At 55.8% G+C, this 27,668-nt stretch overlaps 1 protein-coding gene across 7 annotated transcripts; it reads left to right on the top strand.

Annotated features, from left to right (window-relative positions):
* On the top strand, positions 1-27,657 carry KASH5 (KASH domain containing 5). Of its 7 annotated transcripts, none has more exons than XM_087421369.1 (21): positions 1-151; positions 3,177-3,317; positions 6,858-6,962; positions 7,459-7,645; positions 8,130-8,194; positions 9,502-9,568; positions 9,827-9,988; positions 10,505-10,622; positions 10,962-11,012; positions 15,174-15,251; positions 15,527-15,583; positions 15,850-15,909; positions 16,832-16,896; positions 17,059-17,146; positions 17,452-17,574; positions 20,432-20,487; positions 21,562-21,650; positions 22,317-22,362; positions 23,805-23,872; positions 24,195-24,332; positions 26,931-27,656. In XM_087421369.1, exons 2-21 carry the CDS (start codon positions 3,272-3,274, stop codon positions 27,176-27,178), a joined length of 1,917 nt encoding a protein of 638 aa, XP_087277495.1. In that variant the 5' UTR covers positions 1-151; positions 3,177-3,271; the 3' UTR covers positions 27,179-27,656. The 7 variants fall into 7 exon arrangements, 5 of the variants coding, with proteins under 5 accessions (XP_087277495.1, XP_087277496.1, XP_087277493.1 ...); XM_087421370.1 differs by lacking the exon at positions 1-151 and adding an exon at positions 1,830-1,870 and having other exon boundaries at positions 26,931-27,657; XR_015549463.1 differs by lacking the exons at positions 1-151; positions 26,931-27,656 and adding exons at positions 2,650-2,765; positions 23,960-24,076 and having other exon boundaries at positions 24,195-24,326.
* Positions 27,658-27,668: the final 11 nt, after the last annotated feature.

Raw genomic sequence — 27,668 nt, 5'->3', positions numbered from 1 at the left:
ACGGGGTTTGGGCGACACGCGAGCTCTCGGCCCCGCCCCGCCCTCTTTGCTTTTTCTGGCGGGAACGGCGCACGCGCACCTGCTCTCCACGTAACTGCCGTTGTTTGTTCGTCGGTCTCGTTTGTGTCCCGAGACTGGGACGTGGCCTCAGGTGAGCCCTGGCCCTGGCTGCAGCGAGGTTCCCCAGAGAAGCTCTGTCAGAGCCCCGCCCGCAGTCCTGGCAAAGCCCCCAAGTCGTAGAGGAGAGTCCCCAATATCAGGGCCTTCCAAATCTTGCTAAAATTCTTCTTGAAATCCCGACCAAATACCCTCAGAAATACTGAAAGGAACCCACCAGGAAATCGTATAAATGACCCCGGAAATCTTCTCAGAATCTTCTAGAAGTTCTGTCAGACTTCTCCCTCAGAGCCTGTCAGAGACCCCCCCTAAAATCCTATTAGACTCCCTCCCCAAATCCTATCAGAGACCCCAAAAGTTCTGTCAGAGAGCCCCAGAAATCTTCTCAAACCCACCAAAAATCCTGTCGGATTCCCCTCCCCAAAAACCTATCAGAGACCTAGCAAATCCGGTCAGAGACACCCCCAGAAATCCAGAGCCCCGCCCTAGAAATCCAGTCAGAGATCTGCCCAGGAATCCAGAGACACCCCTAGAAATCCAGTCAGAGATCTGCCCAGGAATCCAGAGACCCCCCCACACCTAGAAATCCAGTCAGAGATCTGCCCAGGAATCCAGAGACCCCCCTGCTAGAAATCCAGTCAGAGATCTGCCCAGGAATCCAGAGACACCCCTAGAAATCCAGTCAGAGGTGCCCCAGAAATCCAGAGACCACCCCCAGAAATCCAGTTAGAGATCCCTCAGAGACCCCCCTAGAAACCCAGTCAGAGATCCCCAGAAATCCAGAGACCCCCTAGAAACCCAGTCAGAGATCCCCAGAAATCCAGAGACACCCCTAGAAACCCAGTCAGAGATCCCCAGAAATCCAGAGACCCCCCCCAGAAACCCAGTCAGAAATCCCCCAGGAATCCAGAGACCACTCCCCTAGAAACCCAGTCAGAGATCCCCAGGAATCAGGAGACCCCCAGAAACCCAGTCAGAGATCCCCAGAAATCCAGAGACCCCCTAGAAACCCAGAGATCCCCAGGAATCCAGAGACACCCCTATAAACCCAGTCAGAGATCCCCCAGGAATCCAGAGACCCCCCCTAGAAACCCAGTTAGAGATCCCCAGAAATCCGGAGACCCCCCCTAGAAACCCAGTTAGAGATCCCCAGAAATCCAGAGATCTCCCTAGAAACCCAGTCAGAGATCCCTAGGAATCCAGAGACCCCCTAGAAACCCAGAGATCCCCAGGAATCCAGAGACCCCCTAGAAACCCAGAGATCCCCAGGAATCCAGAGACCCCCCCTAGAAACCCAGAGATCCCCAGGAATCCACAGACCCCCCTAGAAACCCAGGCAGAGATCCCCAGGAATCCAGAGACTCCCCTAGAAACCCAGTCAGAGACAGCCCTCACCCCCAGAAACCCAGCTGGAGGCTCCCCGCAGAATCCCTGCCTAGGTCCTCCTGCTCAAGTCTCCCCGTCAGAGACCCCCAAGATCACCCAGCACCCCCCTGCTCCCCCACCAGGAGTCTGTCCCCGAACCCTGTCAGAAGCCCCCAGTGCAGGTCGGCAGCCTCGCAGGGACCCTTCCCCACTGAGGCCCCACGGCCATCACCCCACTTATGCACTTTCCGGGCTCGTCCAAACCGTGGAAGGGTCTCTCTTCAAAGACCCCTTTTTCTAGGACGTTCTAAAAGCCACCAAGAAGTGTGCCCTCCATGGCCGTGGACCCCGTCTGGCGCCAGGGAGAGCAGGGAGTGGGGAGTGCTTGGTGAGGAAAGGGGCTGAGCCGGTGGGGGGAGGACACACAGGTCCCAAGTGACCCTCTGTGACTATTTGCCCCCGTGTGCCCAGTTCAGCTTCGAGGGGCACCGCTGTCCAGTGTGATTATTAATAGCACCCCTGTCACTCTTGAAAGTGTCCTGGAGGTGGGACAGCAAGTCGTGTGGTCAAGCTGGTTATCACGGAGGCAGGACAGGGCGTTGTCAGGGCACAGAGGAGGGGACCCCTAACTGCTCCAGGGACTCGGGGAAGGCTCCCAGGGGAGCTGTCACCAGGGCGGGGGCCACGGGTGAGGATGGTGCGTGCGTGGCCTGGTCCTGGGCGGACCGTGGGAAGATGCTAAGCTCCCATGGCCGTGATGGGGGTGAGCAACCTGGAGATCGGCCAATGGAGGGAAAAGTGAGAAAAAGAGGCAAGGAGTTGCAGGGACCACTGTGTGCCACGCCAGCCTGAGGGGCTGGGACTTAGTCCTGAGGGCACTCGGGAGCCATGGGAGGGCTGGGAGCAGGGAAGGAGCGGGATCAAACTCCAGTGAAAGGCCAGCAGCTCCAAATACAGGCTGACCTGGCAAGAATGTCAGTAGCCCAGGGTGGTGGGGGAGCCCAGGGACAGCACCTTGTTCAGAAACATTGTTCCAGCAGAGGGGACATGTGAGCCGAGACAGGAAGGGCTGGTGAGGAGGGTGTCCGAGGCAGAGACCCAGAGGGGGGAACAGCCTTTGGGGAACAGCATGCAGTTGAGTCGCTGGAGCAGCAAGTGTGATTTGGAGTGGAGAGACAGGTGGGGCCAGGCCGTGCAGGGCCTTCAATGCCAGGTCCAGGGTCTAGGCTCTGTCCCCTGGGTGCTGGGGAGCCGTAGAAGAACACTGAGCAAAGGAGGGACAGGTCAGCTCTGGGGCCCTGTGGGGATGGACTGGAGGGGGAGGCTGGTACAGGGGCCCTGGGGGAGGGATGGCGGCCTGACCCAGAGCTGTAGAGAGGGAGAGGAGGGGACAGGGTAGAGTCACTAGGTGGGAGCAGGGCTGAGGGCTTAACAAGCTGTGGGGAGGAGGGGAGGCAAGTGACCCCCGCCCAATAGCCCCCCTTTGATCTCCGCCGCCCGCTCCTCAGGCCCCCATTTTCCCAGCCCACACCTCCAATCCATAAAACAGGTCTGAGCAGGCGCTGCTCTGGTCGAGGCAGGGTGGGCAAACAGGTTCTGAGAACCCAGAGTGGCCCGGGGCACAGGAAGGGCAGCACGGGTCCCCATCCTCGGGTGGCTGGTCTGAGGAGGCCGTTCTCTGTTTGTCCTTGCAGGAGCTCTCGGGGCCGCCGGTGCTTTGTCGGTCTGTCCCAGTGATGGAGGGAGGCTCTTAGCTTCGCCAGCGGCTGCAGAGCAGAGGCAGTGGCCCATGGACCTGCCAGAGAGCCGGGCGGGCAGCCCCGCCGCTGCAGAAAGTAGGTGGCTGGGCCCCTGTCTGTCCCATGGGAGGATAAGGAGGAAGTAGTGGGTGAAGGGGGCACCAGGCTGTGACGCGGGGACTTTGGAGAGGTGGCTTGGGCTGGCTGAGCCTCCACCTTGGTGCAGGGTGGGAGACAGAGAGCTATCGTTGATTAAGTGCCTGCTGTGTGCCCTCCGGTCTGGACACCTTGTCGCATTTGCTCTAGGGAGGCCAGAGCAGCAGCCTTTGCAGGAGCTTTCCCCTGCCCCGGGGACCTGCGGGCTTCCCCCTCACTTCCTTCAGATCTCTGCTTTCTGTAAAGCAGCTGCCTGTCACGCTGTCTCCCCTTTCCTGCTTCACTTCTCTTCATAGCACCGACATCTGTTTGTCTGTCCATCTAGTCTGTCTCCCCCACTGGAGCATGAGGTCTACAAGGCAGGGTCATTTTAGTCACTCTGGTATCCCCGTCCCTAGAGCAGCGTGTCCAACAGGCGAGCCATGTATGTCATTTTACATTTTGTTAGGAGCCACATTTAAAAGAAACAGGCAAAATGAGTGGCAATAATAGATTTTATTTAACTTAATATGTCCCAAATCGGGCCGGCCCCGTGGCTTAGCGGTTAAGTGCGCGCGCTCCGCTACTGGAGGCCCGGGTTCGGATCCCGGGCGCACACTGACGCACCGCTTCTCTGGCCGTGCTGAGGCCGCGTCCCACATACAGCAGCTAGGAGGATGTGCAACTATGACATACAACTGTCTACTGGGGCTTTGGGGGAAAAAAAAGAACGGAGGATTGGCAATGGATGTTAGCTCAGAGCCGGTCTTCCTCAGCAAAAAGAGGCGGATTGGCGTGGATGTTAGCTCAGGGCTGATCTTCCTCACAAAAATAATAATAATAATAATTAATTAATTAATATGTCCCAAATCATCTCCTTTCTGCTTATCATCAGTATAAAAATATGTTGGAGAGATTCTCTTTTTTTTCATAGTAAGTCTTCATGATCTGGTGCGTACTTTACACGAACAGAGCATCTCAGTTCACACTCACCACAGATCAAGTGCTCAAGAAGCACCTGTGGCGAGGAGCTGCCCTCCCTGTTGGTTACGCTGCCCCAGAACGATGCCTGACATGGAATAGGAGCTCAGTTACTGTCCTTGAGTGATTGGAAGGACGCAGACCCTCTAGGTATGACAGCCGGCTTCGCGAGGAAGATGCTGGGTGGCGCTCTCTGAAACTCATCTACGTGGGAGAGCCCCATGTGATGGGGGAGGAGGCTCCCACCCCAGGGCAGCAGCAGGGTCCCTTTCTTAGAGGCTCCCAGCATCCAGCAGCAGAGCCTGTGTCTTTTCTCAAGGCCTCAGGAGGCTTTCCAGGTGGGAAGGCGGAACGTAGACACCTCGGTGAAGGAACCTGAGGGCAGGCTGATGGAGTAACCGACATGTAAACTTTGCCGGCACCAGCAGAGGGCGTGCGGCTACCGAGGAACCCGTGGGAAAGGGCTGAGCCAGCTTCGGGAGGCTCCTGAAGGAAAGAGAGGGACACACCCAGGAGAGATGGAGACAGAGGAAGGCAGGGGGGGAGAGAGCCAGAAAGGCAGCAGAGGAAAGAGAGAGAAGGTTCGGGGAATGGAGAGTCACTGAGATATGGGAAGAGAAGCACAGAGACGGAAACACAGGGAAGAAAATGGGGCAAAGGACAGGGAGACCAAGAGGCGGGGCTTAGGGGAGAGAGAGATGGGAAGGAAGAGGGAGAGAAAGAGCCAGAGAGAAAAGTAGAAAAGGGCAGGGACAGAGACACACAGAGTGAGGTAGAGACACTGAGGAAGGAAGTACAGGAAAGAGCACAGGAGAGAAGCAGAGTGACATCCTCCTGAGGACCCTGGGAAGGGACTGTAGACACGTGCGGATCCTCAGGGCCCCTGAGATGTGGAGCCAGACAGTCCTGGGTTGACTCCTCCTGGCTCTCCTTGGCTGAGCGGCTCTGGGCGAGTGACCTTGTTGGGCCTGTGACCTCACTGGGCCTCAGCGTCCTCCTCCATAACATGGGGAGCACGGTGAGAGGAGGAAACGAGAGTGCCCGTAAAGCTCCGGGCATGGGCCCTGGCGTCTCCCCTGATGTGGGTTCCTGCTCCCCTTCCCTAGGAACGTGGACTCAAACTCAAGGGGGCTGAATGTTAGCTCACTATGAAGAACCCTTGAAGAGTTAGAGGGCTGAGAAAGGGCACTCGTGTGGAACAGGTGACCCTGGGCAAGTTCCTAACTTCTCTGTGCCTGGGTATCCTCATCTGTAAAGTGGGGCGAATAATAGCAGCCACCATGGTCCGTGCAAAACACTTAGAAGAGGCATGGCACCTATTAAATGCCGAATACGTGTTCCATTCTATTACTGAGCTTCCACCACGTACCGGTCTCTCTGCCCAGGCCTTTCCAGATTGTCTCTCATTTCTTCTCTTGGAAGGAGGTGAGACCAACCCCATTTTCCGGAGGAAGAAACAGGCTCGGAGAGGCTGAGTCCCTTGCCTGGGTTGCTTCCCGGGTCTGCTAGACTCTGCAGCCCGTGCTCAGCCTGCTGCTATACCCAGCTGTCCAAAGGCAGGGCGGGGAGTCTCGAGGGTCACTTCCAACCCTGGGGAAGAGGCTGGGCTGTCTCAGTGGCTCCTAGAGTAGAGGATCTCCTCCTATATCTTGGCGCATTTATTGAGTGCCTACTATATGCAGGCGCTGTGGACACAGCAGTGGACAGAGCCGGGACATTCACATTGTGTGTATGTGTGGGCTCTTCACATGCATAGACCTAACCCTCCCAGCCTTGGGGAGGAGGATCACTCTACCTGCCCATTTTACCTGTGGGGAAGCTGAGGCTCCAAAAGGAGAAGCAGTTTGCCCACAGTCATGCAGCTGGGCTCTGAGCCCATGTCAGCCTGACTGTGACGCTCCAGCTCCTAACCACTCCCCCACCGCCCATCCTGCCTAGATCACCCCATCTCCCCGGCTGTGGGCTCTGACAACGCCAGCCTCCCCTCGAGGATCCAGGGAGGCGAGAGACCTGGCCTCCCAGGGGATGGGAGACCGGAGATGCGGCCGGCGCATCGATCCAGGCTGCCCTTGAGTTATTGGATTGTTCCTGCTCCCGGGCCCTCCCTTCACTCTCTGCTCCTCCCAGAATCCTCTCTTCTTTGCCCTCCCCCGCCTCCAGCCCCCTCTGAGCCGAGCCTGGGAGGCAAGGGAAGAGAGGAGGAAAGAGTGATCTCAGGAGCATTCGTTCATTAGTTACCTGGGCTCTTGAGCAGATTAGACACAAAAGATTAGACAGCAGGGGGCACTTCCTGGCCTGAAAGATGGGCCCCACATCCCCGTGTGTGTGCGTAGGGGCTGTGACTCGAAGACCCTCTCATTGCTGCCCCCACCCAAAGCTTCCTGCTCTTCCCCACCAGCCCCAACTCCAGGCAGCTCGGAATAAATTCCCTCCCCTGTTCAGGAGCCCAGGACCTGGGCTCACTCCTCTTCTCTCCTTGTCCCCCTCCTCACCAGTGGGCTGGCCCTCTTGTCTCCTCAGTATACCTCTGGGACCAGCCAGAGGAGGGGACCCTGGGGATGCCGCTCAGCTTAGAGGAGCAAATACTCAACTCCACGTTTGAAGCTTGTGACCCCCAGAAGACAGGTGGGAGGGGCAGGGTGGGGGCGGGCACCGCTGGGTGTGGGAGAGATGGGGAGTAATACTGGACGGAGATGGGGGGCAGCAACTGGGGAGCCATAGAGGGAGGGATGGGCTAGGGCCCCTTCTTGGGGGTCCTGCAGGACAAAGTGGGTGATTGTGGGAAGCTTCAGGAAGGAAGTGGATAAAGGGATAGAGGCCTTTCAGGCCGAGGACAGTGAGGGGAGGAAAACTTGGGGGACATTAACAGAAGAGGGTGGGGCTTTGGGGCCTGGGAGAAGGCAGGAGGGCAGCCACTGTGGTCCTCTTTGGTCCACCCTGTGAGTGAGGATGACTGGGCCCCATTTCCAGGTGTAAAGTTGACTCAAAGGAGGGGAAAAGACTTGTTCAAGGTGTCTTGGCCTCCAGCCCAGTCAGTGACATCCTACTTCCAAGCCATCGCCTGTCCCCAAGCCCTACCCCCACCTGCCCCAGACTCCCTCATGGCATGCTCTGTCCCCAGGCATTGTGGCTGTGACCCACGTACTAGCCTACCTGGAGGCTGTGACAGGACAGAGCCCCCAGGATGCACGCCTCCAAACACTGGCCTGCAGCCTGGACCCCAACGGAGAGGGGCCTCAGGCCACCGTGGATTTGGACACCTTCCTGGTCGTCATGCGGGACTGGATCACTGCCTGTCAGCTGGATGGGTGGGTCCTTGTACCTCCATCCTCCCATGGGAAGTCCTTCCTAAGATCTAACCTTATGTCTCCTCACTGCAGCCAGCGCCCTTTGGGCACAGGGACCTAGTGTGGTTGGAAGGAGACTGAGGAGGAGAGAAAAGTAAAGAGGTGGGGTTGGGGGAGAGGGGGAGGGTCTGAGGACAAAGTGCCTGCGATGGGAAGGCAGAGAGGGTCTAGGAGGCAGAAATAAAAGGGGCTGGAAGGAGGAGAAGGGGGATGTTGGGGGCCTGACAGCGGCCCTCCCCATCCCTTCTCCAAACCCAGTCCTTGCCTCTCCTGCTTTTCCATCTGGCCCCAGGCGCTTGCCATCTGGCCTCACCTTCCTCCCCACGGTGCTCACTTTCACCTGACCTGGCCCCTCCCCCCGCCACCTGCAGTCCTCCTGCTGCTGGTGGCTGGTCAGGATTGGGGGGTGGCTGCAGGAGCTCTAAGCCTCATCCCTTTGATACAGGGGATTAGAGCTGGAAGAGGAGACTGCCTTCGAGGGGGCCCTGACCTCCCAGCAACTGCCATCTGGTGAGATTGCTATATATAGAATGAAGCAGGCAGGCCCAGGGTCAGACGGTGGGGGGACTTCCCACCCGGGGACAGAGCAGTGGATAGGGTGGGACCTGGAGACCTTTGCTCTAACCTGGAGCTGAGTTTGGCTTTCTAGGTGCCTCCATGACTGCCTCCCCACCTTCCCTGAGCTTTGGGGAGATTTTTTGCTGCAGGGTTGTTTCCAACTCCTCTCAACACCAGCCCTATTATAGAGACCCACAGGCCGCTCCCACCTCTCATGGTCATCATTCTGGTCATGGAGCCGGCCCCTCCCCACTGTGGCCTTGCTCTTCCTCGAATGTGCCGCGTGCCTGCCTGCCTGCCTGCCTACGCGCCTGGGCCTTGGCACAAGCTGCCTTCCCAGCCTCAACTTTCCAGCCTTCCCTCATCCTTCACACCTCAGGGATGCCCCAGGCTAGGGTCACTTACTCTCCAGCTCACTCATGCACAAACTTTCATTTCCTTCCTGTGGAAATCTGATTATCTAATTAGTTACCTGCCCTGCTGTTTGGTTGGTTGGTTTGCTCACCATTGTATCCCTAGGACCTCACACGTAGGAGGTGCTCCATAAGAAAGTATTCATGTTATATTTCTCCAGCCTTACAAAAGCAAAAGAAAAGCAAAAACATACAGCTTTCTTGACGTTCTGTTGAACCTCCTCCAACCAGGCTTGGGGCCCAGGGGAAAGCTGTGAGCAGGGGAGGGGCAGGCCACCTCCAGATGAGGAAAGACCCCTTTGGGGCTGAGTAGGGGCAGGACAGGAGGGAGAGGCTGGAGGCCAGGAGGCTATGGTGAGGGTCCAGGGGGAGACAGGCTGGAGGCCAGGAGGCTATGGTGAGGGTCCAGGGGGAGACGGTGAGGCCTGGGCCAGGACGGGGTGTGGGGATGGAGAGGAGAGCGGAGCAGAGAAAGTCAGGGAGGAGGGGGACAGGGCCTGGGCTCTGGTAGACTAGGGGTGAGGAAGAGCGTGGGAGCCAGGACAGCCTAGTGGTTTGGTGGGGAGGGGCACTGTGAGGAGAAACAGCTTCTGGGGCAATTGAGGTGCTGCCCAGAGTCAGGTGTGATGAATGTGAGCAGTTGGGGGCTGTGGGGAGATCCAGCCTGAGCTCAAGGTACAGATGAGCAAGAGGCCTGGTGGGTGTCATTGCAGCCCCGGGGGCAGATGAGATCCCCAGAGCAAATGTGAGGGTGGAGGCCAGAGGAGGACCAAGCCCGGAGTCCGGGGGCACCCTCACATCTAAGGCCACCGGGGATCCCACCACCCTCTGTCTGTCTCCCTCCAGGATGCCCAGAAGCAGAGGAACCAGCCAACCTGGAGAGCTTCGGAGGCGAAGACCCCAGACCTGAGCTGTACCTATCCTCAGGCCCCTCCCTGCCCTCCTCCTGCCCCGTGCCCTCCAGCCTGCCTGGGTCGTGGCACAGGGTTTGGGGTCCTTTGGGGAGTGGGTGAGGGACAGGGGCTGTGCTAATAGCTCAGGGAGAGTAGGGCAGTCTCTCTCCTGTTCCTCCTCCTCTAGAAGAGCCATATCTCCCCACCACCACCACCTGGCCAACCTGGGAAGCTAGAAGGGGCTGTGGGCGGTGACCCCCGCCCTTCCCTGCCCCCAGGCCCGCCACAGCTGACCTGCTAAGCAGCCTGGAGGACCTGGAGCTCAGCAACCGCCGGCTGGCGGGGGAGAACGCCAAACTGCAGCGCAGTGTGGAGACGGCCGAGGAGGGGTCTGCACGCCTCGGGGAGGAGATCGTGGCCCTGCGCAAGCAGCTTCGCAGGTGGGCCGGGCCCCAGGTCCACCCTCCTGGTGCCCCTGTGTCCCTCCTGCCCTCAGCCCCAGGCTCGCTCTCTCTGCACCACCTGCTCCGTGTCTTTGACCCTGCGCTTGTCCCCTTCTTCTTTTCCTCTGTCTGTCTTCTCTTTCTCTCTTGTGTCTCCCTGTTCTTGTCTCTCAGCTTCTAGGGTTCAGACCTCTCTCTCCTTCTCTGATTCTCCATATCAGCAGCCTGTTCCTTTCCCTGTGCTCTGTCTTCCTCGTGTCTGTCATGTTCCCCCTAGTTTAGTCTCCCACTGTCTCTAGATCTCTGTCCCACCTCCTTAGTCTTTTAGGTAGAACTGGGTCTCTGCCCCCAACACTCAGTGTTTTTCCCCCTTTTCTCTCTGCATCTCCATCCCCCTCTCTCTGGGTCTCTGTCTGGGATTTCTCTGTTGTTTCTGTCTCTCCGAGTGATCTATCTCTGTGGTCTCTGCCCTCCTTTCCCTTGTGTGGCCCACCTGCCCCCGTCCGCACTCAGTACCCAGCAGGCTCTGCAGTTTGCCAAGGCTGTGGATGAGGAGCTGGAGGACCTGAAGACTCTGGCCAAGAGCCTGGAGGAACAGAATCACAGCCTCCTGGCCCAGGCCCGGCAGACGGTGGGTTCTGGACAAGGGGCACAAAGGCGCCTCTTTCTTTCCCCTTTCTTGGAGTCTGAGCATCAGAGCCTGACTATGGAGTGGGGAGGGGCAGAGGTCACCCCAGCTTCCTCCCTCACTCCAAGTCCTGCTCGCCCCAGACTTGGGGGCCAGGTCTACTTGCCATCCCTCTGGTGACAGAGGGGACAGCAGGAGCCATCAGGCCTCCCCAGGCCCATTCCCCCAGCCCTGGTCCTCAATGACCCAGGTCTGAGTTGTGTTCCCAGGGGTGGGAGAAGGGCAGTATTAGGGCAAGGAGACGGGAAAAGAAGCCTTTGTCCTCTCTCTGGGGTTACTCAGGAAAAGGAGCAGCAGCATCTGGTGGCTGAGATGGAGACTCTGCAGGAGGAGGTGAGCTGAGGCCCAGCGCCCACCTCCACTCCTTCCCCAGTCCTCAGGATCTTCCCGCCCTCCCCGTGCTGCCCCATACACCCCCAGCAGCCCGTGACCAGGCACCCTTCAGTCTAGTGAGGGAGATCACAGAATCCTGCTAATGTGTGAATGTCCCTGAAGGTCACATCACCACATATGAGAACTGCCATGGTTGGTCAGAGTGTGGGGCACAGGGCGGACTGCCTGGGTTCACAGTAAGACTGCCTGTATAAGCATGGGCCAGTCTGTCCCCTCTCTGTGCCTCATTGTCTTCACCTGTGAAAATGGCAGAATAATAGAATATTCCTCGTTGGGTTGTATGAGATTTAACCAAGAAGACGCTTGTCAAGTCTTTGCACAAGGCAGGATGCATGGGAAGTGCTTACTAAAAGTTAGCTAGTGTTGTTCATATATTAGTATTTCTTTATGGTGGAAAGAACACAGGCCTTAAAGTCCGAAGTTCCAATCCCATCTCTGCCACTTACATGACAAACAATCTCTAGTCATGTGACTTCTTCCCAAGCCTTAGTTTTACTCTCAAAGAATGGGGGAGAAGGGTATCTGTTCAACAGAGTTCTTGTGAGAATTAAATGAGAGCTTTTAGCCCAGGGTGTAGCATATAATATGACCAGGCCCCATTCAACCTCATGTCTGATTCAAGTGCCATTCCAAGACAGAAAACATCTTCTTAGTTAATTCTGGATCCGCTTAGTGCTTTTAGGTGGAAACTGAAACTCATCAATTGATGAAACTCGTCACCACCCCCCTACAAGGTGGCATCTAAGTTGCTGGCGACCATGCAGCATCTCAGTGCTCCAGGAGGCGGCGGTCCTCGCTCAACGTCTGTTTTCTCTGCTGGTCACGAGATTGATGTTCCTTGTTCCATCTGGTCCTTGGCCTTAGTCACCACTTCATGCTGGCATCCACTGGGAGGCTGGCGCTGCCTCCTGGTCTCTGGACATACAGTCCTTGCTGCATCTGCTGGTTGTGGCCGTCGCCTGAACCCCGCAACACATGAGCCACTGGGGCTCTCGCTCGGCCACTTCCACACCCTTCTAGGGGCACAGAGGATGTTTAGCTGCTTTCCTGTGACTCTTTGTGGCTGCAGGGGCCTCACTGGGCCCTTTCTGCTGTAACTGCTCACAAGCCATCTCTGTTCTATTTATTTGCACACCTTGCTGGTTGAGACTGAGCTGGGAAACACCTCTCTCAGATTCCCAGACATCCTGGGCGTCCGTGGTTCAACCGCCGCAGTCCTCCCCGCCCTTCGCAGCTCTATTGCTCTCTTCTTTGACTCTCCTACACCCTCATCAGTCCAGGCAATGATGCTGATTCTGCCTGCCCCGCAGTCTCTTTGTCCTACATCTGTATTGTGGCTTTTACATTTAAATCTAAAAATTTTCCACTGTTGTTCTCTGGCTCTTCCGTGAAAATTCTCCTCCTTGGGGCAACAGGAATCTCGCTGCAGGATGGCTGCCACAGTGTGAGGCATGGGGTGCAGACAGGATGTGACTGTTTCTTCCAGAGCATCTCTTTTTAAGAACAGGAAAAAGCTTTTCCAGGAGCACCCCCACTCCACCTCCTACCCCAGCAGACCTCTCTTAGATCTCACTGGCCGGAACTGGATCACATGACACCCCCAGCTGCAAGGGAAGCTGGGAGAATATCTGACCTTCCTCAGCCTGTGGAGTGGGAGACAAACAAGTGAGAGGGCATGAGAATGGCTCCTGGGTTGGCTAACCAGCCGGATCTCCTTTATCTGCTGAGATTTCCGTCTTGCTTAACCCTCGGGCTGAGGCTGGGACAGCCTGGCCACGGGGAGAGTGGACCCCCAGCAAACACAGAAGAAGGAATAAGCAGGATGAATGGCAGCCAGAAGTCTCTCCCTCCTCCTGGCCCAAGCCTGCTGCCAGATCAAGTGCCTTGAGCAGCGCCTGGGACATCCTAGGCGCTCGATAAACTGGAGCTATTCTTGGTTCCCTCGCTCCACCTTTCCCCTCCAGGCAGCTGCCTACAGAGCATCTATAGATTGAGTTCTCAAGTTACAGTAGAATAATGCTGGAGTAAGGAACACTCAGACACTCAGCTTTCCTACAGAGAACCTGCGGAGTGGGGCTCAGGTTACTGCAGAAGAGGGCAGGAGCGGCTGAGTAACCAGGTTCCCTGCCGAGTGGCCCAGGATCCAGCCTGCAAATCCCACCAGGTGGACAGATGTTGACACAGCATTCCTGGCCTGTCCTTCCTCCGCCCTTCACCTGGCAGCCCTGGCCCGCTGAGACCGAGAGGGAGGGAACGCAGCTGATGCAGGCCTTGGAGCCAGCAGGGCTGGAGAGAGGGAGGAGCTGGCCTTGGTGTCCCCCGGGGCGCCAGGAGGAGGGGTGTGGCAAAGGGAAGTCAGACTGCCTCCATGCCCCGAGGTGCTTTCCCCCAGTGACCACCTCACATTGAAACTCAGTGCAACTTGCTGGGTTTTTGGTGCCTGGAAACTCTAGACTGGAATTTGGGCCATTTTATTCTTGGGTCCCCTTTCCTGACTGGCATGGCCTGCCGTCTCCCGACCCTCTTGTTTTCCTGGATAACTCTCCTCACCCTGAGGACTTAGCCCCAGAAGTGCCTCCTCAGGAAGCCCGTCATTTGGGCTCCCACAGGGCCCAGGCCCTAGGCCTCATCAGAGTCCGCCCACCTCACACGTTGTCATCATCCGCTTCTGTATCCGTGTCCTCCTCTAGTGATGAGCTCCTTGAGGCAAGGGACAAAGCTGGTTCCCCATTCTCACCCAGGGCCACTTCTGGCTCAGAGGAGTGTCTAGGGGTTATGAGTGCAGGATTTGGAATGGGATTTGGGTTTGAGTCCGCTTACTCACCATGTGACCTTGGCCAAGTTTCTTACCCCTTCACTCCTCAGTTTCCTCTGTGAAATTGGGGATGATGACAGTAAGAACATTAATAGGGGGGACAGCCAGACATTACATTCTTCCTGAATGGCACAGTAGGACGTGTATAGCAGCACCCATGAAATCTTCCTGCCAAAAAACTGAACAAGAGTCTGGACAAGGCCCTGGATCTACCCACCAGTTCACAAGGAATAATGAAGAGGGAGGAACGTCGTGAACGTCCTGCACAGGGAGCGAGAACACGGTAAACCAGACCCAGATGCAGCAATTCTACAGAACAGATAACCCGATTCCTTCCACAAATGAAGGGCCCGAAAACATGCCAGGATTAGGGAGGGGGATCACTGTCAGATGAAAAAAAATGAGACATTTCAACCAAAAGCCATGGTGGGCCTTGTTTGGATCCTCATTCAAACAAACTAAATGTGAAAAGACGTTTGTGAGAGAAGCAGAACGACAAAAGAGCACAAGTTGGGTGTGAGGTGATACTAAGAAATTATTACTTATTTTGTGAAGAGTGATGATAGTATTGTGGTTTTGCTAAAGGAAAAAGTCCACAAGTAGATTAAAATACTTGAGTAGTTACAGATGAAATCATATAATGCCTGGGATTTTCTTTAAAATAATCTGGTTAAACAAAACAAAAAATCTGGAGGATAAAGAAGAAATAAACTGGGAAACTTTATATAATTATTGAAGCTGTGTGATGGGTAATTGGAATTCATCTGCTATTATTTTTACTTATGTGTGTTAAAGAATTCATAATACAAAAGTGTAAACATATTTTTTAATACAACATTTACAGAACGTTGATATAGGCGAGGCACTGTTCTTAATTCTTTGTGCTCATGTATTTGCATGAATTACCACCTGTGTGACCTGGGGCTAGTTGCTCAACCTTTCTTGCCTGAGTTGTCTTTATCTTTTAAATAGGGGATAAGAAATGAGTTAACATGTGCAAGGTGCTTAGTAAATGTTAGCAATTATATTAGCTCAGTTAATCCGCACAGCAACCCTGTGAAGTAGGTCTTGTCTTATCTCCATTTTCACAGATGGGAGACGACTGATGCACAGAGACTTCAAAGCTGAGATCCCATAGGATGGGTGGTTGGAGGGGTTAAATGGGCTAAAACATATAAGTGCTCTGCATGAGGCCTGATGCCCGTCAAGTGTTAGGCAAATGTCAGCTGTGAGTATTAACATCGTCGTTTGCTGAAGTGGACATGACCAGTCATTCCTTCTTCCAGAATGGGAAGCTACTGGCTGAGCGGGATGGAGTAAAAAAGAGGAGTGAGGAGCTGGCCATGGAGAAGGATGCTTTGAAGGTACCACTCCTCCCTAGGGTCTTGACAACTTCCCACCACCCCTGGGGCCATTTTTACCATCTCCAGTTTCAGCCACTCTGGCCTGGTGAGAGCCATCAGGCTCCCAGGGCCGCCTGGCAACTCAGCTGAAATCCCTCCCGCTGTAGCTGATGTCCAGAGACTTCGAGGGAGGTTGAGGAGAGGGGTTTGGGAGAGCAGGGCGTGCCCGGGGAGGGCAGGCCAGCTGAGACGAGTCCTGGGAGGATGGACAGATGAACAGGCTCCTTCCTTGGCAGCGGCAGCTCTATGAGTGTGAACGCCTCATTTGCCAACGAGACGCCGTCCTCTCGGAGGTGAGGGGGCTGTGGGGGAAACATTTGCTTCCATGTGCCCCTGCCCCTCTCCTGCCCCAGTCTGGAAAGGGAAGTCCTGCCTGGCTCTAATCCCTGGATAAGCAGCCCAGAGAGGCCACAAGCATGACCCTGCAGGATCTGGAAACCCAGTGCTCTCCCCCAGGCCCTAGGTCTTCCCACGAGCTCACCCTGCCAGTCCCCATCCCCGCCCACCTCAGTGTCTTTGGGAGGCGGGCCCAGTCTCAGTCGGCTTTGGGCTTTCCCAGCGCACTCGCCATGCGGAGAGTCTGGCCAAAACCTTGGAAGAGTACAGAACGACAACCCAGGTAACCCGGCCGCCCTCGCCCACCCTCAGTGGCCCTCTGCCTGGCCCCACTGTTGCCACTTCTCTTTTGCCATCTCCAGGACTTAGTGCCTCTTTCTGTGTCTGTCGATCTTTTTCCTAGTCTCCTCATCTTGTTTCTTCTGTCTCTACTGTATGACTGTGTGTCTCTCCCTTTGTTTCTGTCTCTCTCTGCCTTTTCACTTTTCCTCTGTTCCTTTCTCTCTCTCACTCTGCGTATCTCCATCTTCTGTCCAGTTTCATTCTCTGTGGTGTCTTCTCACTGTATCTCCCCTCCTTGTCTTTCTGCGTCTCTGCCTCTCTCGGGGTCTCGTTTGTCTGTCTCCCGGGGTGACTCCTCTCTCTGTCCCTGGTCTTTGTGAGTCTCTAACACCCCGTGTGTCTCTTGCCTGGCTGTGAATCTGTTTCTATCCGTGTTTCTCGTTGTTCCGTGTATCTCCATCTCTGCCTTTCTTTTCTTTTTTTTTTTTTTTAAAGATTTTATTTATTTTATTTTTTCCCCCCAAAGCCCCAGTGGATAGTTGTATGTCGTAGCTGCACATCCTTCTAGTTGCTGTATGCGGGACTCGGCCTCAGGATGAACGGAGAAGTGGTGCCTCGATGCATACCCGGGATCCGAACCCGGGCCACCAGCATCGCAGCACGCGCACTTAACCACCAAGCCACAGGCCCGGCCCTGCCTTTCTTTTCTTAATTTTCCTGGCTAGTAGATTCTCTTCTGGGTTCCTCTTGCTCTGTGTCTCCCTTTGGCTTCTTAAATTTCTGTTACTGCTTTCTTCCCCTTGTCCCTTGGCAGTATGTGTCTGGAGGAGCCCAAAGAAGTCAGGGGAGTGGAACTGACCTTGGAAGAGGTGGGAGATGGGGAAGAACAGAGAGCCAGGGGTCCCCTACTCCTTCCTTTCCAGGAACTGAGGCTGGAAATCTCACACTTGGAGGAGCAGCTGAGTGAGACCCACAAGGGGCCAGATGAGTGAGTGGAATGTCGGGGCGTGGAGGAGGCAGGAGGGGAGGCCAAGGTAGGGACCCCCAGCCTCCAGCCCCAAGGTGGGCAGGGAAGCCACCCCAGTGTAGGCTGACTGAGAGGTGGTGGGCAGGCACGGAGCAGCCTTCCCCCTCCTCACTGTGTGGCCAGGGTACCCGAAGGGGCTCAGGTGAGAAGAGTGGACTGGACCAGGCTGCTGCCCCCGTCTCTGGGTGTGGAGATCAAGGCCATTCAGCAGGTGGGCCTGGCACCCTCAGAACACCCCAACCCACCACCAGCTGCCACTCCAACCCAGCCCTGACTCTCACCCTACCCCACTTCCCCCCAGGACCTTCTCAATCCTTAGCCTCATCCCTAACCCAGTCCTTGGTCCTGGCACCAAACCCTCCGGGTCCTGCCTCCACCCGCTCCCAGCCCAGCCTCACGCCAGCTCCCTTCCACCTCCCATTCCCACACCTCAGCCCATCTCCATCCCCATCTCTGACCTGTCTCCTGCCTTCATCTGGCCCACCCTGACCTCAGAAACAACTTCTCCCCTCCCAGAATCAAGAAGTGGCAGCTGCCGAGCTCTCCAGCCCTCTGTGTGGAGTGTGGCAGTGGAAGGAGGTCATCAGTGAGACCAGTGAGGAAGCTGAGTTTCCGCCTGAAGCCCCAACTGGGGGACAGGTGAGCACAGGAGGGGCTCTGAGACCGCTGGGCCTGGGACCCATGTGCCTTCACTGTCCCCCTGTCAATAGGCACATGTTGACTGAGGGCCCGCTGGGTGGTGGACAGGGAGCCCAAGCCAGACAGGACGCCATCCCTGCCCTCTGGGGCCTGGCCTGCGAGTGTGGTAGACAAAAGTGGACAAGGCACACACATAAATTATATTGTGGTGGTGGTGGTTGTTATTTAAAAAACACTGTCAGGAATCATGTTATTTAAAATGATGCTACAGAGCCGGCCCCGTGGCTTAGCGGTTAAGTGCGCGCGCTCCACTGCTGGCGGCCCAGGTTCGGATCCCGGGCGCACACCGACACACCGCTTCTCTGGCCATGCTGAGGCCGCGTCCCACATACAGCAACTAGAAGAATGTGCAGCTATGACATACAACTATCTACTGGGGCTTTGGGGAAAAAAATAAATAAAGTTAAAAAAAATTTTTTTTAAATGATGTTACACAGGGAAAGGAGTAAGTGAACTGTTTTTTCTCCTGCCATAAAGATACATTAAGCATTTACCTTTTGTTTTTTGTTTTTTTTAAATACTCTTTTTTTTTTTTTTTAAAGATTTTATTTATTTATTTTTCCTCCAAAGCCCCGGTAGATAGTTGTATGTCGTAGTTGCACATCCATTCTAGTTGCTGTACGTGGGACGCAGCCTCAGCATGGCCGGAGAAGCGGTGCGTCGGTGCTCGCCCGGGATCCGAACCCGGGCCGCCAGCAGCGGAGCGCACGCACTTAACCGCTAAGCCACGGGGCCGGCCCAGCATTTACCTTTTGAATATAAGGCACCTCTAAGAAAAGCTTAGCAAGCCCACTGTGAAATCTTAAACTCAGCAATAGCCATTGTTTAATGACTTCCGTAATTACCTGAACAATGTTTCAACATTGTTTGAAACAACTGACACAACTCCTCTTCAGTGTCCACAACCGAAAAGTGAGATTTTAATCTATTAGTGCTAGAAGAATTCTTTTTTTTTTAAAGAAAATATTGCTAACAGGTCTGTAAACCACACTATATTGTCTTGAAAACTATCCCACTTCAAAGCTGTTGGCCATCCTTGAAGGAGAAACTCATTTCTCTGCTCACATTTTCCCCTGGGTTGTTTCTGGGTTTTTCTTTGACACGAGTGCTCTTGTTTGATTTCTCATTGACCTCTCCCAGTGTCTCTGCGAGGTGGGCATCCTCATCTCTCATCCTGTTACTTCTGGGAAACTGAGGCTCAGTGAGAGATCACATGTCCACGGTCACACAGCTTGTGGGGTGCAGAGCCGCATCCTCAGAGGAAGTGTAAATTAGAGTGAGCTTCTGCTGCGAGGTGTCGCACCCTTTTCGAGGGGAAGACTGACCCAGGCCTCAGGGTGTCACCTGTGCTGGGTCCTAGGGATACAGAGAGGAGTCACTCGGGGCTTGGGCCTCTTAGCAGTCAAGGCCTGGTAGGAGAGATCATGCAATGCAGGACCCAAGCAGGATGATCTGTGTGCTAGAAGTGGGGGCGAGCCCTGTGGGAGCCCAGAGAAGAGGTACCTGTGTCAGGGGAGATTGGGGAAGATATGACACGGAAACTGACGGTTGAGTTTATTGTGAAGAAAAAAAGAAAAAGGAGTTAAGTGGTGTGAGGAAAGAGAGGCCTTTCAGGCAGCGGGAACAGTGTGTGCAAGGATGTAGGGGCATGAAACCACATAATATGCTTGGGGGGTAGAGAGCGCTTGGGGGTGACTAGTGAGAGATGAAACCAGAGCCAGATCACGAAAGGAATGCCCTGTCAATCAAGCTGAGAGATTGTACTTTTCTCCATCAAGCCACAGGAGGGCTGTGAGCAGGTCTGGATGTAGAAAGACCCCTCTGGGGCCACATGGGGACTGACTGGAGGCAGGGAGGCCAGGGAGGAGGCTGGGGCAACGATCCAGAGGGAGAGGATGAGGCCTGAGCCAGGCCAGGGCCTTGGGATGGAGAAAAGGGGACGCGCAGAGAGAATTGGGGCAGGGGAGGCGGAGCTGCGGACAGGCAGGCTGCAGGTTGGGGGTGCTGGGAAAGAAGGAGAAGAGGGAAAGAGGCTGAACTTATCTTGTGACCTCATGAGGTGAGCGCCCTGAGGCAGTGGGTGTGTGAGGCTGAAGCTCAGGGATGTCTTTAGAAAACAGTGTTGAGGGGGCCAGCACCGTGGCTTAGCGGTTAAATGCGCACGCTCCGCTACTGGCGGCCCGGGTTCGGATCCCGGGTGCGCACCGACATACCGCTTGTCCGGCTGTGCTGAGGCCGCGTCCCACATACAGTAACTAGAAGGATGTGCAACTATGACGTACAACTATCTACTGGGGCTTTGGGGAGAAAAAGGGGAGAAAAGGAGGAGGATTAGCAATAGATGTTAGCTCAGGGCCGGTCTTCCTCACAAAAAAAAAAAAAAGAAAACGGTATTGAGTTGGTGATTGAGGCCACAGGCAAGGATGAGATGTCTCTGGAGAAAATGGAGAGGGACCTGGGTCCTGAGGGAGGCAGCTGATAGGGCCACCCCAAGACTGGGAACCTGGGAGGAGGAGGGGGTTTGGGAGGGAAACACTGAGCCCCTTTTGGGCCCAGGTGAGTGTGAGAGGCTTGTGGAATGTGAGAGGTTTGGGGGACCTGGACTCCTGGGTCCCGAAGGAGAAAGGGGCTTGGTGGGATCCAGAACAACTGTCCGGTTGGTTTCTGGCCTCTGCTCCTGGGGGGATGATAGAGCCATCCCCGAGGAGGGGTCCCAAGAGGAAGGCAGGTTTTAGAAGCAGGTGGTGAATTCTCGTAGGTGTTGCAGCCCGGGAGACCTACCTTTTCTTTCCCACAGAGAAACTTCCAGGGAGAACCTGTGCACCCTCAAAGAAGAAGGGAGCGATCGATGTGGTAAGAAGCTTGCTCCTCGTGGAACCATCCCTCTGCCTTAGGGTGACGCCTGATTCCCAGACAGATAGACTACAAGGACTGGAAGAGCCCTGAGGGAGTCGCACATCACTCATTCATTCATTCACTCATTCACTCACTGAGGCAACCCTGGGCCTGTGGACCAGGATGAGTCAGACCCATCCCTGACCCAGACGGTTCTGGGAGAACATCTGGCACCTGACCCCACCTTGGGGGAATGCTTCCTGGGGAGGCGATGCCTGAATGGGGTGCTGTAGGAGTGGTATTCATATAGGAGACCCTTAGACAAGACGACACTTATCGGGCAGATAAGACAGCTCAGTCCCTCAGTCACTCTCACTGAACACATGTCTCCCAAGGCCTCCAGGGAACTTGGGATGAGTGAGACCCAGGCTGGGCCCCCGGAGAGCACCCAGGCAGTTGGGAGACCATCAGGGGCTCTGATTTCAGACAGCCTGGGTTCAAATCCCAGCTTGGGTACCTTGTGATAGGCTTGGTGTGAGCATTTGGCAGTAATGCCATGGAGCCCCGGCCCTGTGATTGTTATGCAACTGTTATGAGGCTCATGTACAGGCCTCTGAGGAGAGAGAAAGCACTCCATGACCGGGCCCACCCTCCTCCGGGGCCCTGGCTTGGGCCTCTGGTTTCCTGTGGTTTCCCTCTCCCCCTCCCCTCTTTCAGGCTCCCGGCTGCCGCTGCGGGGACTAATGAGGCTGCCTGCCACGGCCTCTAATTGGACCTGTCTGGGAAAGCTGAGATTGGGCGGGATGGGGGCTCCAGAGCTGTGACCTCCCCCTGCGTCACCAGGGAATGGAGAGGAGACGGGGCTGAGCAGCAACACGGGTGGGGGCTGGGTCCGGAGCTGGACCTCTGAGTTTCCGGTGGGCAAGGCCTGTATGATCCACAGATTGGGAGGCTGGGAGTGAGGGAGGTGGTGACTCCTGTGGCCCCTAGAGATAGCTAGGGGTGAGGGCTTGGACCTTGAGAGGAGCACGCCGCTGTGTGTCTGACTGGGCGGAGGCTGGGGGTCTTTGAGCCTGTATGCCTTACTGAAAGGGAGTTGAGGAAACAGCTGTTTCTTGAAGATGATGGGTCTGAAGCTGGCGGCATCGGCTGGAAGGCTGGATCCTTGGTCCTCAGTGAAGGTGCTGGCTGGTGGTGTGGATGTCTGGGTCTCCAAGGGACGTTGGGGCTGGGCAGCTTGAAGCCTGAGTCCCCGGAGAGGCATTTCAGGGGCTCAGGGAGCTGTGACTTTAGGAGGGGCAGAGGCTGGGGCTTGCACATCTAAGAGAAAGGATTTGGGATGGGGGCGGGGCTCACACAGTTAGAGTCTGGAGGCAAGGAGGTCTGAGCTGCAGTCCCAGTCCTCCACGAAGCCCCAGTAAGACTGAGACTCGCTGAAAATGGCACACCCCACTGGGAAGGAGGAGGGGGGTAGTCTGCTCGTGCTCTGGGCTCTCAGAGAGGGCTGAGTCTCTGGTGTTTGGGGGTGTGAGGGAGCCAGAAGCCTTAGATCTTGGCGGGAGGGTGAGCTGGGAAAGTGGTAGCTGAGAAAGCCAGTGAGGTGAAGCGGCCCCCAGGCCCTTTTAGGGGTCGCAGCCTCCTTTGAGAATTGGGTGAAAATTCCCCTGAAAAATAGAGCCACTGACCTACACACAGCAGTTTGCTCATGGGGCCCCAGGACCCCCGCAGGCCCATCCATGGTGCCCGGCCTGCGTTAAGACCCCTGCTTTGAAGGTTCCGCCCACAGTGGGCGAGTGGGAGCCAGGCAGAGGAGAAGGGTGCTTACAGTGACTTTGCTGTTGCCCCAGGTTGCCCGGAAGAGAGGAAGAGGAGGAAGCGGAGACCCGGGTCACGGTAGGCGGTCCCCAGCCACTCCAGGCCCTCGGAGGAGGCTGATGCAGTCACAGCTCCTCCTCAGCAACCCCTCCTCTCGAGTGGACAGAAAAGTCATTTGGCCAAGAGATAACAAGGCCCTCGCTGTAGCTAATGAGAGCTGACAGTGCTGTGGGGGGAGGCCTGCAGGCCAGTGGGTGGCCAGAATGTTCCCAGGGGACCCTCCAAGCACCCACACAGGGCTGTGGCTGCCACGCTCCAGGCCTCACAGATGTGGCTACACCCCCGGATTGCGAAAATGCACACGCAGACGCGCCCACACACTGCAAGGGGCTGGGCCCTCCCCAGCCAGCCTCAGAACTCCCTCGGGGCACAGCGCCCATCACAGCTCTCCTGTCCGGACCACACACACTGGCTCCTTTGCTCCTCACAGCGGCAGGTGACAATCCTGATTCTCAGGCAAGGAAAAGGAGGGAAGGAAATTTGGTGAGGTGAGGAGCCTGCGGTCCTCAGTTGAGGAATGTGAGAGCCCAAATGTGTGCCAGGCTCTGCCCCAGGCGCCTAGGATCCTTCAGGGTCCAAACCGTCCAAGATGGTTTCTCGGAGCAGCCTGACCCCAAAGCCTGCCTCCCTCCTGCCACACCGTGCTCCCTTCCACAGAGACTGGGGCCCCACTCAGTTTCCTCACGGCTGGCGTGGCGATGGTCGTCACCAGCTGGCAGGGTGGGGGCGAGGATTAAGGATCGCATCACAAAGGGCCTGGCACAGAGCAGGCACGCAGTAGGTGGTGGTGGTGAAGGTTGTGTAGGGACCGGTGTCCTGTGATTCTTTATTTATTGTATTATTGCCATCAACATCATCCATCGAGCAAAGACGTGGATGGGAAAGCCTGAGACTGCAGGGGTCGCGCTTTCAGAGAGGCGTGGGGCGTGAGGTGGCCCCTGGGGGAATATTTGGGGCTTTAATCTTAAAGCGCCTGCTGCTTCTGGCTCAGGCAGGAAGACAGGCCTGAGGAGAGCCCACACTGGACTAGGCCCACGCAGGGCTGGGCTCCAGAAGATGGGGCCTCTGCCCTCAGGGAGCTTGGATACTTCCAGAACCAAATGGAAATAATAATACTGAATAGCTCACACAGTTATTGAGGCCTTTCCTGCTTTTTTGTTTTTACCTGCATTCGCTCCGTCAGTCTCTCCTTCAGCCCTGTGAGAGGGGTGCTGTCATCATCCGTGTCCAGCGGATGGGGAAAGAGGGGCCTGGAGAGGTGGGATGGCATGCTAAGGGACACACAGCTGGAAGCTAGCAGAGCTGGGAACCCAAGCCGGCGTGTGTCTCGGGGAAGCTCCTGCCCTGAACCATTGTGTTCCACCCCCTTCCATGTGGTCACTTCTGTCCAGTGGGCTGAACCGAGGGCCTCTCCCAATCCAGGACTCAGTGACTCAAGTTCGTCTCCTTTGTCCTTCCAGGCTGATCTCCTCCCCATCCCTCTGGGAGACCGTCATCCTGGAGACATCCCAGGAAGCCCTCCTGAGAGGTAACGGGACCCACGGGGCCTGGGAGGGGACTTGGGGGCAGAGGACAAGTCCAGTGCGATTGCCTTTCCCTCCTCTCTCTCCAGCAGCCCTGCCGAGCCAGGACTGCAGCGAGCACTGGTGCCCGTGGTGGAAGGGCTGGTCCCAGTTATGAGGCCAGTCTGGGGCCAGCTCTGCCTGACCCCCTCGCACCCCCAGCAGCTCAGGTGTGCCCCAAGATGTCACCAGAAGGAGGGTGGCGGTCAGACATCAGGCATTGCCCACTGCTGGGACACCACAGGCTCCCCTGGGCCCTGCCCTAAGCACTGTCCCACCTCCCGCCAGGATCGCTCGGCACCCGCGGATCCCGGCGCCTGTCCTGGGCCTGCTGCTGCTGCTGCTGCTCTCCGTCCTGCTGCTCGGCCAGTCCTCGCCCCCCACCTGGCCCCACCTCCAGCTCTACTACCTCCAGCGCCCCCCAGTGTGAGCCATGCTCCCCGCCCCTCAGAGCAACATCTAGTTCAGTGAATTCTCCACGCCTTTTTTTACTGTTATTCCCATTGTTGTGCCACTGTCACTTGGGATTACCCTAGTATGGGGACCCCAGACACAGTACTCCAGGATCCACACCCCTGTATTGGGTTTTTATGTGAAATCTCTTGGTGGTTGAATGTTGGCAACTACATTTCTTAACAATAGCAAAACATGCCCAATAATGAATTAAGCACTAGGGGTTTATTTTCCTCACAAAACAAGTCTGGAGGAGGAGGTGTGCACCCACAGCTCAGGGCCAGGGTGCTGTGATTCTTTGTGACTCTCTTGGCCCTTCCCTCGTGCTCAGGAGATGGTGGGCATTGTAGCTTCATATGTCACATCAGGCAGAAGGGGACCTCTCCCTTCCTTTTTATAAAGAAAAGCAATAGTCCTCCCAGAGCTGGCAGCAGACCTGTGTTTATGTCTCCTTGGCCAGAACTGTTTGGGGTGACCACCCTTAGCTGCAAGGGAGGCTGGGAGACTGAGCACCTCTCCTGGCAGAAAGAGGGAGAGAGATACGGGCCAGGCATGTAGCACGATGTCCACTCCAGTGCAAATGGCCAGCAGGAAATGGACCAGTGTGCCATTTGTTCACTCAACAAACTGACTGATCATCTGTTTGCTTCTAAGCTAGACCTTAGAAGATAGAGCTGTAGAGGAGGAGGCCCTCCAATGCCAGGCTGAGGAGTGTTGATTTTCTCCCGAGGATGATGGGAGCTTCAGGAGGTTTTATTGCTTGTTTTTAGTTAAGTTTTAATTGAGGTGTAACTTACGTACAGATAAATGGACAAATCGTAAGTGTCAGCTGGATGCATTTTTAAATTTGTAAACAGCTATGAAACCGAAACCCAGGTCAAGATAGAGAACAGTTTCCAGCACTGCAGAGGCTTGAGCAAGGGAGGGTCAGAGTCACACCTCTTTAAAGACAGGTAGTGACAGAGGTGGCTGCTGGCTCTGTGGGAGCCCAGAGAAGGCTCCTAACCTGGCCTGGGAGGTTAGAGATTTCTTCCCAGCGAAGTGACCTCTGCATTTAGTCTTGAAGGATGGGTAAGGTGGGTTCCAGGGAGCAGGGGCCAGGGGAGGGTGTCACGGGCAGAGGGAACAAAGTATGTGTGAAGACCAGGAGGTGGGAAGGAGCCTGTGTGTGGAGAGCCAAAGGCAGCACCCTGTTGCCGGGATTTTACAAAGATTTGAAGCCAGGGAAGGATTTGAGGCTACAGTACAGAGTGATAAGAAATAAGAAAGGTGGCAAGAGCCCATGAAGGGTTTTGAACAGCAGCTTGAACGTTACTCCCAGTGCCCGAGAAAGGGCTGTGAGCAGGGAAGGGGCGGAATCACCTCTGGGTGGGAAAGAGATCTGAGCCTGTATAGGGGATGAATATCGGAGTGAGGCTGGAGGCAGGCAGTGGGGGGAAGGCTGGGGCCGTGGTCCCGATGGGAGAGGATGAGGCCTGAGCTGGGCTGGGCACATGGATGGAAGGAAGGGAAGGACGGAGCCGGAGACTGAAAGGCTGTGAAGGCCGATGAAGAGGGAAGGGGCAAGGACAGCCCTTGGGTCTGGCCCACTGACTGGTAGACAGTGGAGCATTTCCCAACATGGGGACCCCATGAGAAGGCGTGGGTTGAGGGGAACACTGAGCTTATGAGGATCGGGTGTCAGGGTTCTAAGAGGTGCCTGGAGCCCTGAGCTTTGAGCTCTCAGTCTGGACGGGGTCTGGGTGGTGTTAGCTGTGGGTGGTGATCAAAGCTGTGGAGATTGCTGAGATTTCCTGGGGAGAGGGGACGAGTTCTGGGAACCATTTTGTGAAAAGCCTCAAATGCTAGGCAAGAGATCCAGGGAGAAAGTAGAGTATGGGAAGCGGCCAGGCCAAGACCCAGCTACCAGGCCTTCCAGAAGGCAGAGGATGAGGCTCCTCACAGGGCTGTTGTGAGATTGAAAGAGCCAGTACAGGTGCAATATTTAGAAGAGTGCCCGGCATATAGTAACTGCTCCTAACATTTTAATCCCACTTCTCCATGAGGGTAGTGGAAAGGTCTAGACTTTTTGAAGTTGCACAGATTTGGGTTCCACTTGTCCTTCTGTCCTTTACTAGCACTGACAACTTGGGGAAATTACTCCTGACTTGCAGAGTCGTTTCTTTATTTGTAAAATTTGGCCAACTCTGGATGGTTTTGAGGAATACAGTTATTCCTTCCTTATTCCGTTTTTCTGAATAAAGACAAACAGGCCCACCCCCACAGCCTAAGGGCCAATTAGGGCGCAGTCCGCCTTCAGGAAATGCAAATTGTGGGAGAGCTTGCCAATCAGCAAGCACCGGGCCCGACCCCTTCCCGCGCGCCTAAGCGCCCAGCTACACCCTCGTCTCTAGACCAATCAGGGCGCGGTCCGCACGAGCTGCGTTCGGAATGCGCGGTTCAGATACCTCCGCTGCTGCTGGGAGTGGGTTGCCATGGTCACCGTTGTTGGGCCGGCTTGAAGAGCGGGCGGGCCTCTAGGGAGAGAGGCAGATTCTGATTGGCTGCTTCCTCGCTTCACCGGCGGCCCAGGTGTCTCCCCACCTCCGCCCCCGCCCTCCCGGATCCTGACGCCTGCTCCCCTATCTTCTCTTCTCTCACCCCAACCTGGATCCCGGCTGATCTCCCGGGAAGGGCTCAGTCAGAAAACCCTGAAGAAACTGCTGGAGGCTGCTGCGAGAGAGCAGAAACTCTTTTCTAATAAAAGCGTTTTGCTACGTGCGGGGTGCTGTGCTGAAGTCTTCTCATGGTGTATCTGGTTTAATCCTCATTACAGATGAGGAAAAGGAGGCTCAGAGGTTAGGAAGCCCTCCCGAATACTGCACAGCTGGGTTTGGGGGAACCTGGTCTTGAACGGCAGGTGCATGTCACACCAGAGCCCCGGATCTTTCCACTGCACCCAGAGAGAAGTCGGGAAGTGACCAGAGAGCATAAAATGAGAGCTGGAAAAAAGTAAGACAAACGGAGACCCAAACGAAGAAAGAAAAGGAAGACACGAAGGAGTGAGAGAAAAAAGAGTGATGAAGAATGGAAGGAAGCGTTTTAGAGGCAGAAAGAAGAATAGAGAGAGGAGGCGGAGATCCCCAGAGGGCCAGGAAGCCAGGAGGAGGAAAAGAGAGAGAAGCACAGGGACTCAGAAGGGGAACAGACACCCACAGAGGGAGAGACCCAGACAAGGGGACAGAGACGTGGGACGTTACAGAGAACCAGAGAGAAGGACAGAGACCAGGGATGGGGAGGGCCAGAGGCACAGAGTGAGAGGAGGGGACA

This window comes from Ceratotherium simum, chromosome 33 (genome assembly GCF_057802395.1).
Source record: "Ceratotherium simum simum isolate JZ-2026a chromosome 33, ASM5780239v1, whole genome shotgun sequence".
NCBI classification, from domain to species: domain Eukaryota; kingdom Metazoa; phylum Chordata; class Mammalia; order Perissodactyla; family Rhinocerotidae; genus Ceratotherium; species Ceratotherium simum.
The sequence above is the reverse complement of the archived record's forward strand: the minus strand, read 5'-3'. Positions and strand labels throughout refer to the sequence as shown.

Coding starts and splice junctions, on each gene's coding strand:
- KASH5 (XM_087421370.1), top strand. CDS start 3,272: ATGGACCTGCCAGAGAGCCGGGCGGGCAGCCCCGCCGCTGCAGAAA. Junction 16,897..17,058: donor ACCCACAAGGGGCCAGATGA/GTGAGTGGAATG, acceptor CTGTGTGGCCAG/GGTACCCGAAGGGGCTCAGG. Junction 22,363..23,804: donor AAGCGGAGACCCGGGTCACG/GTAGGCGGTCCC, acceptor TTGTCCTTCCAG/GCTGATCTCCTCCCCATCCC.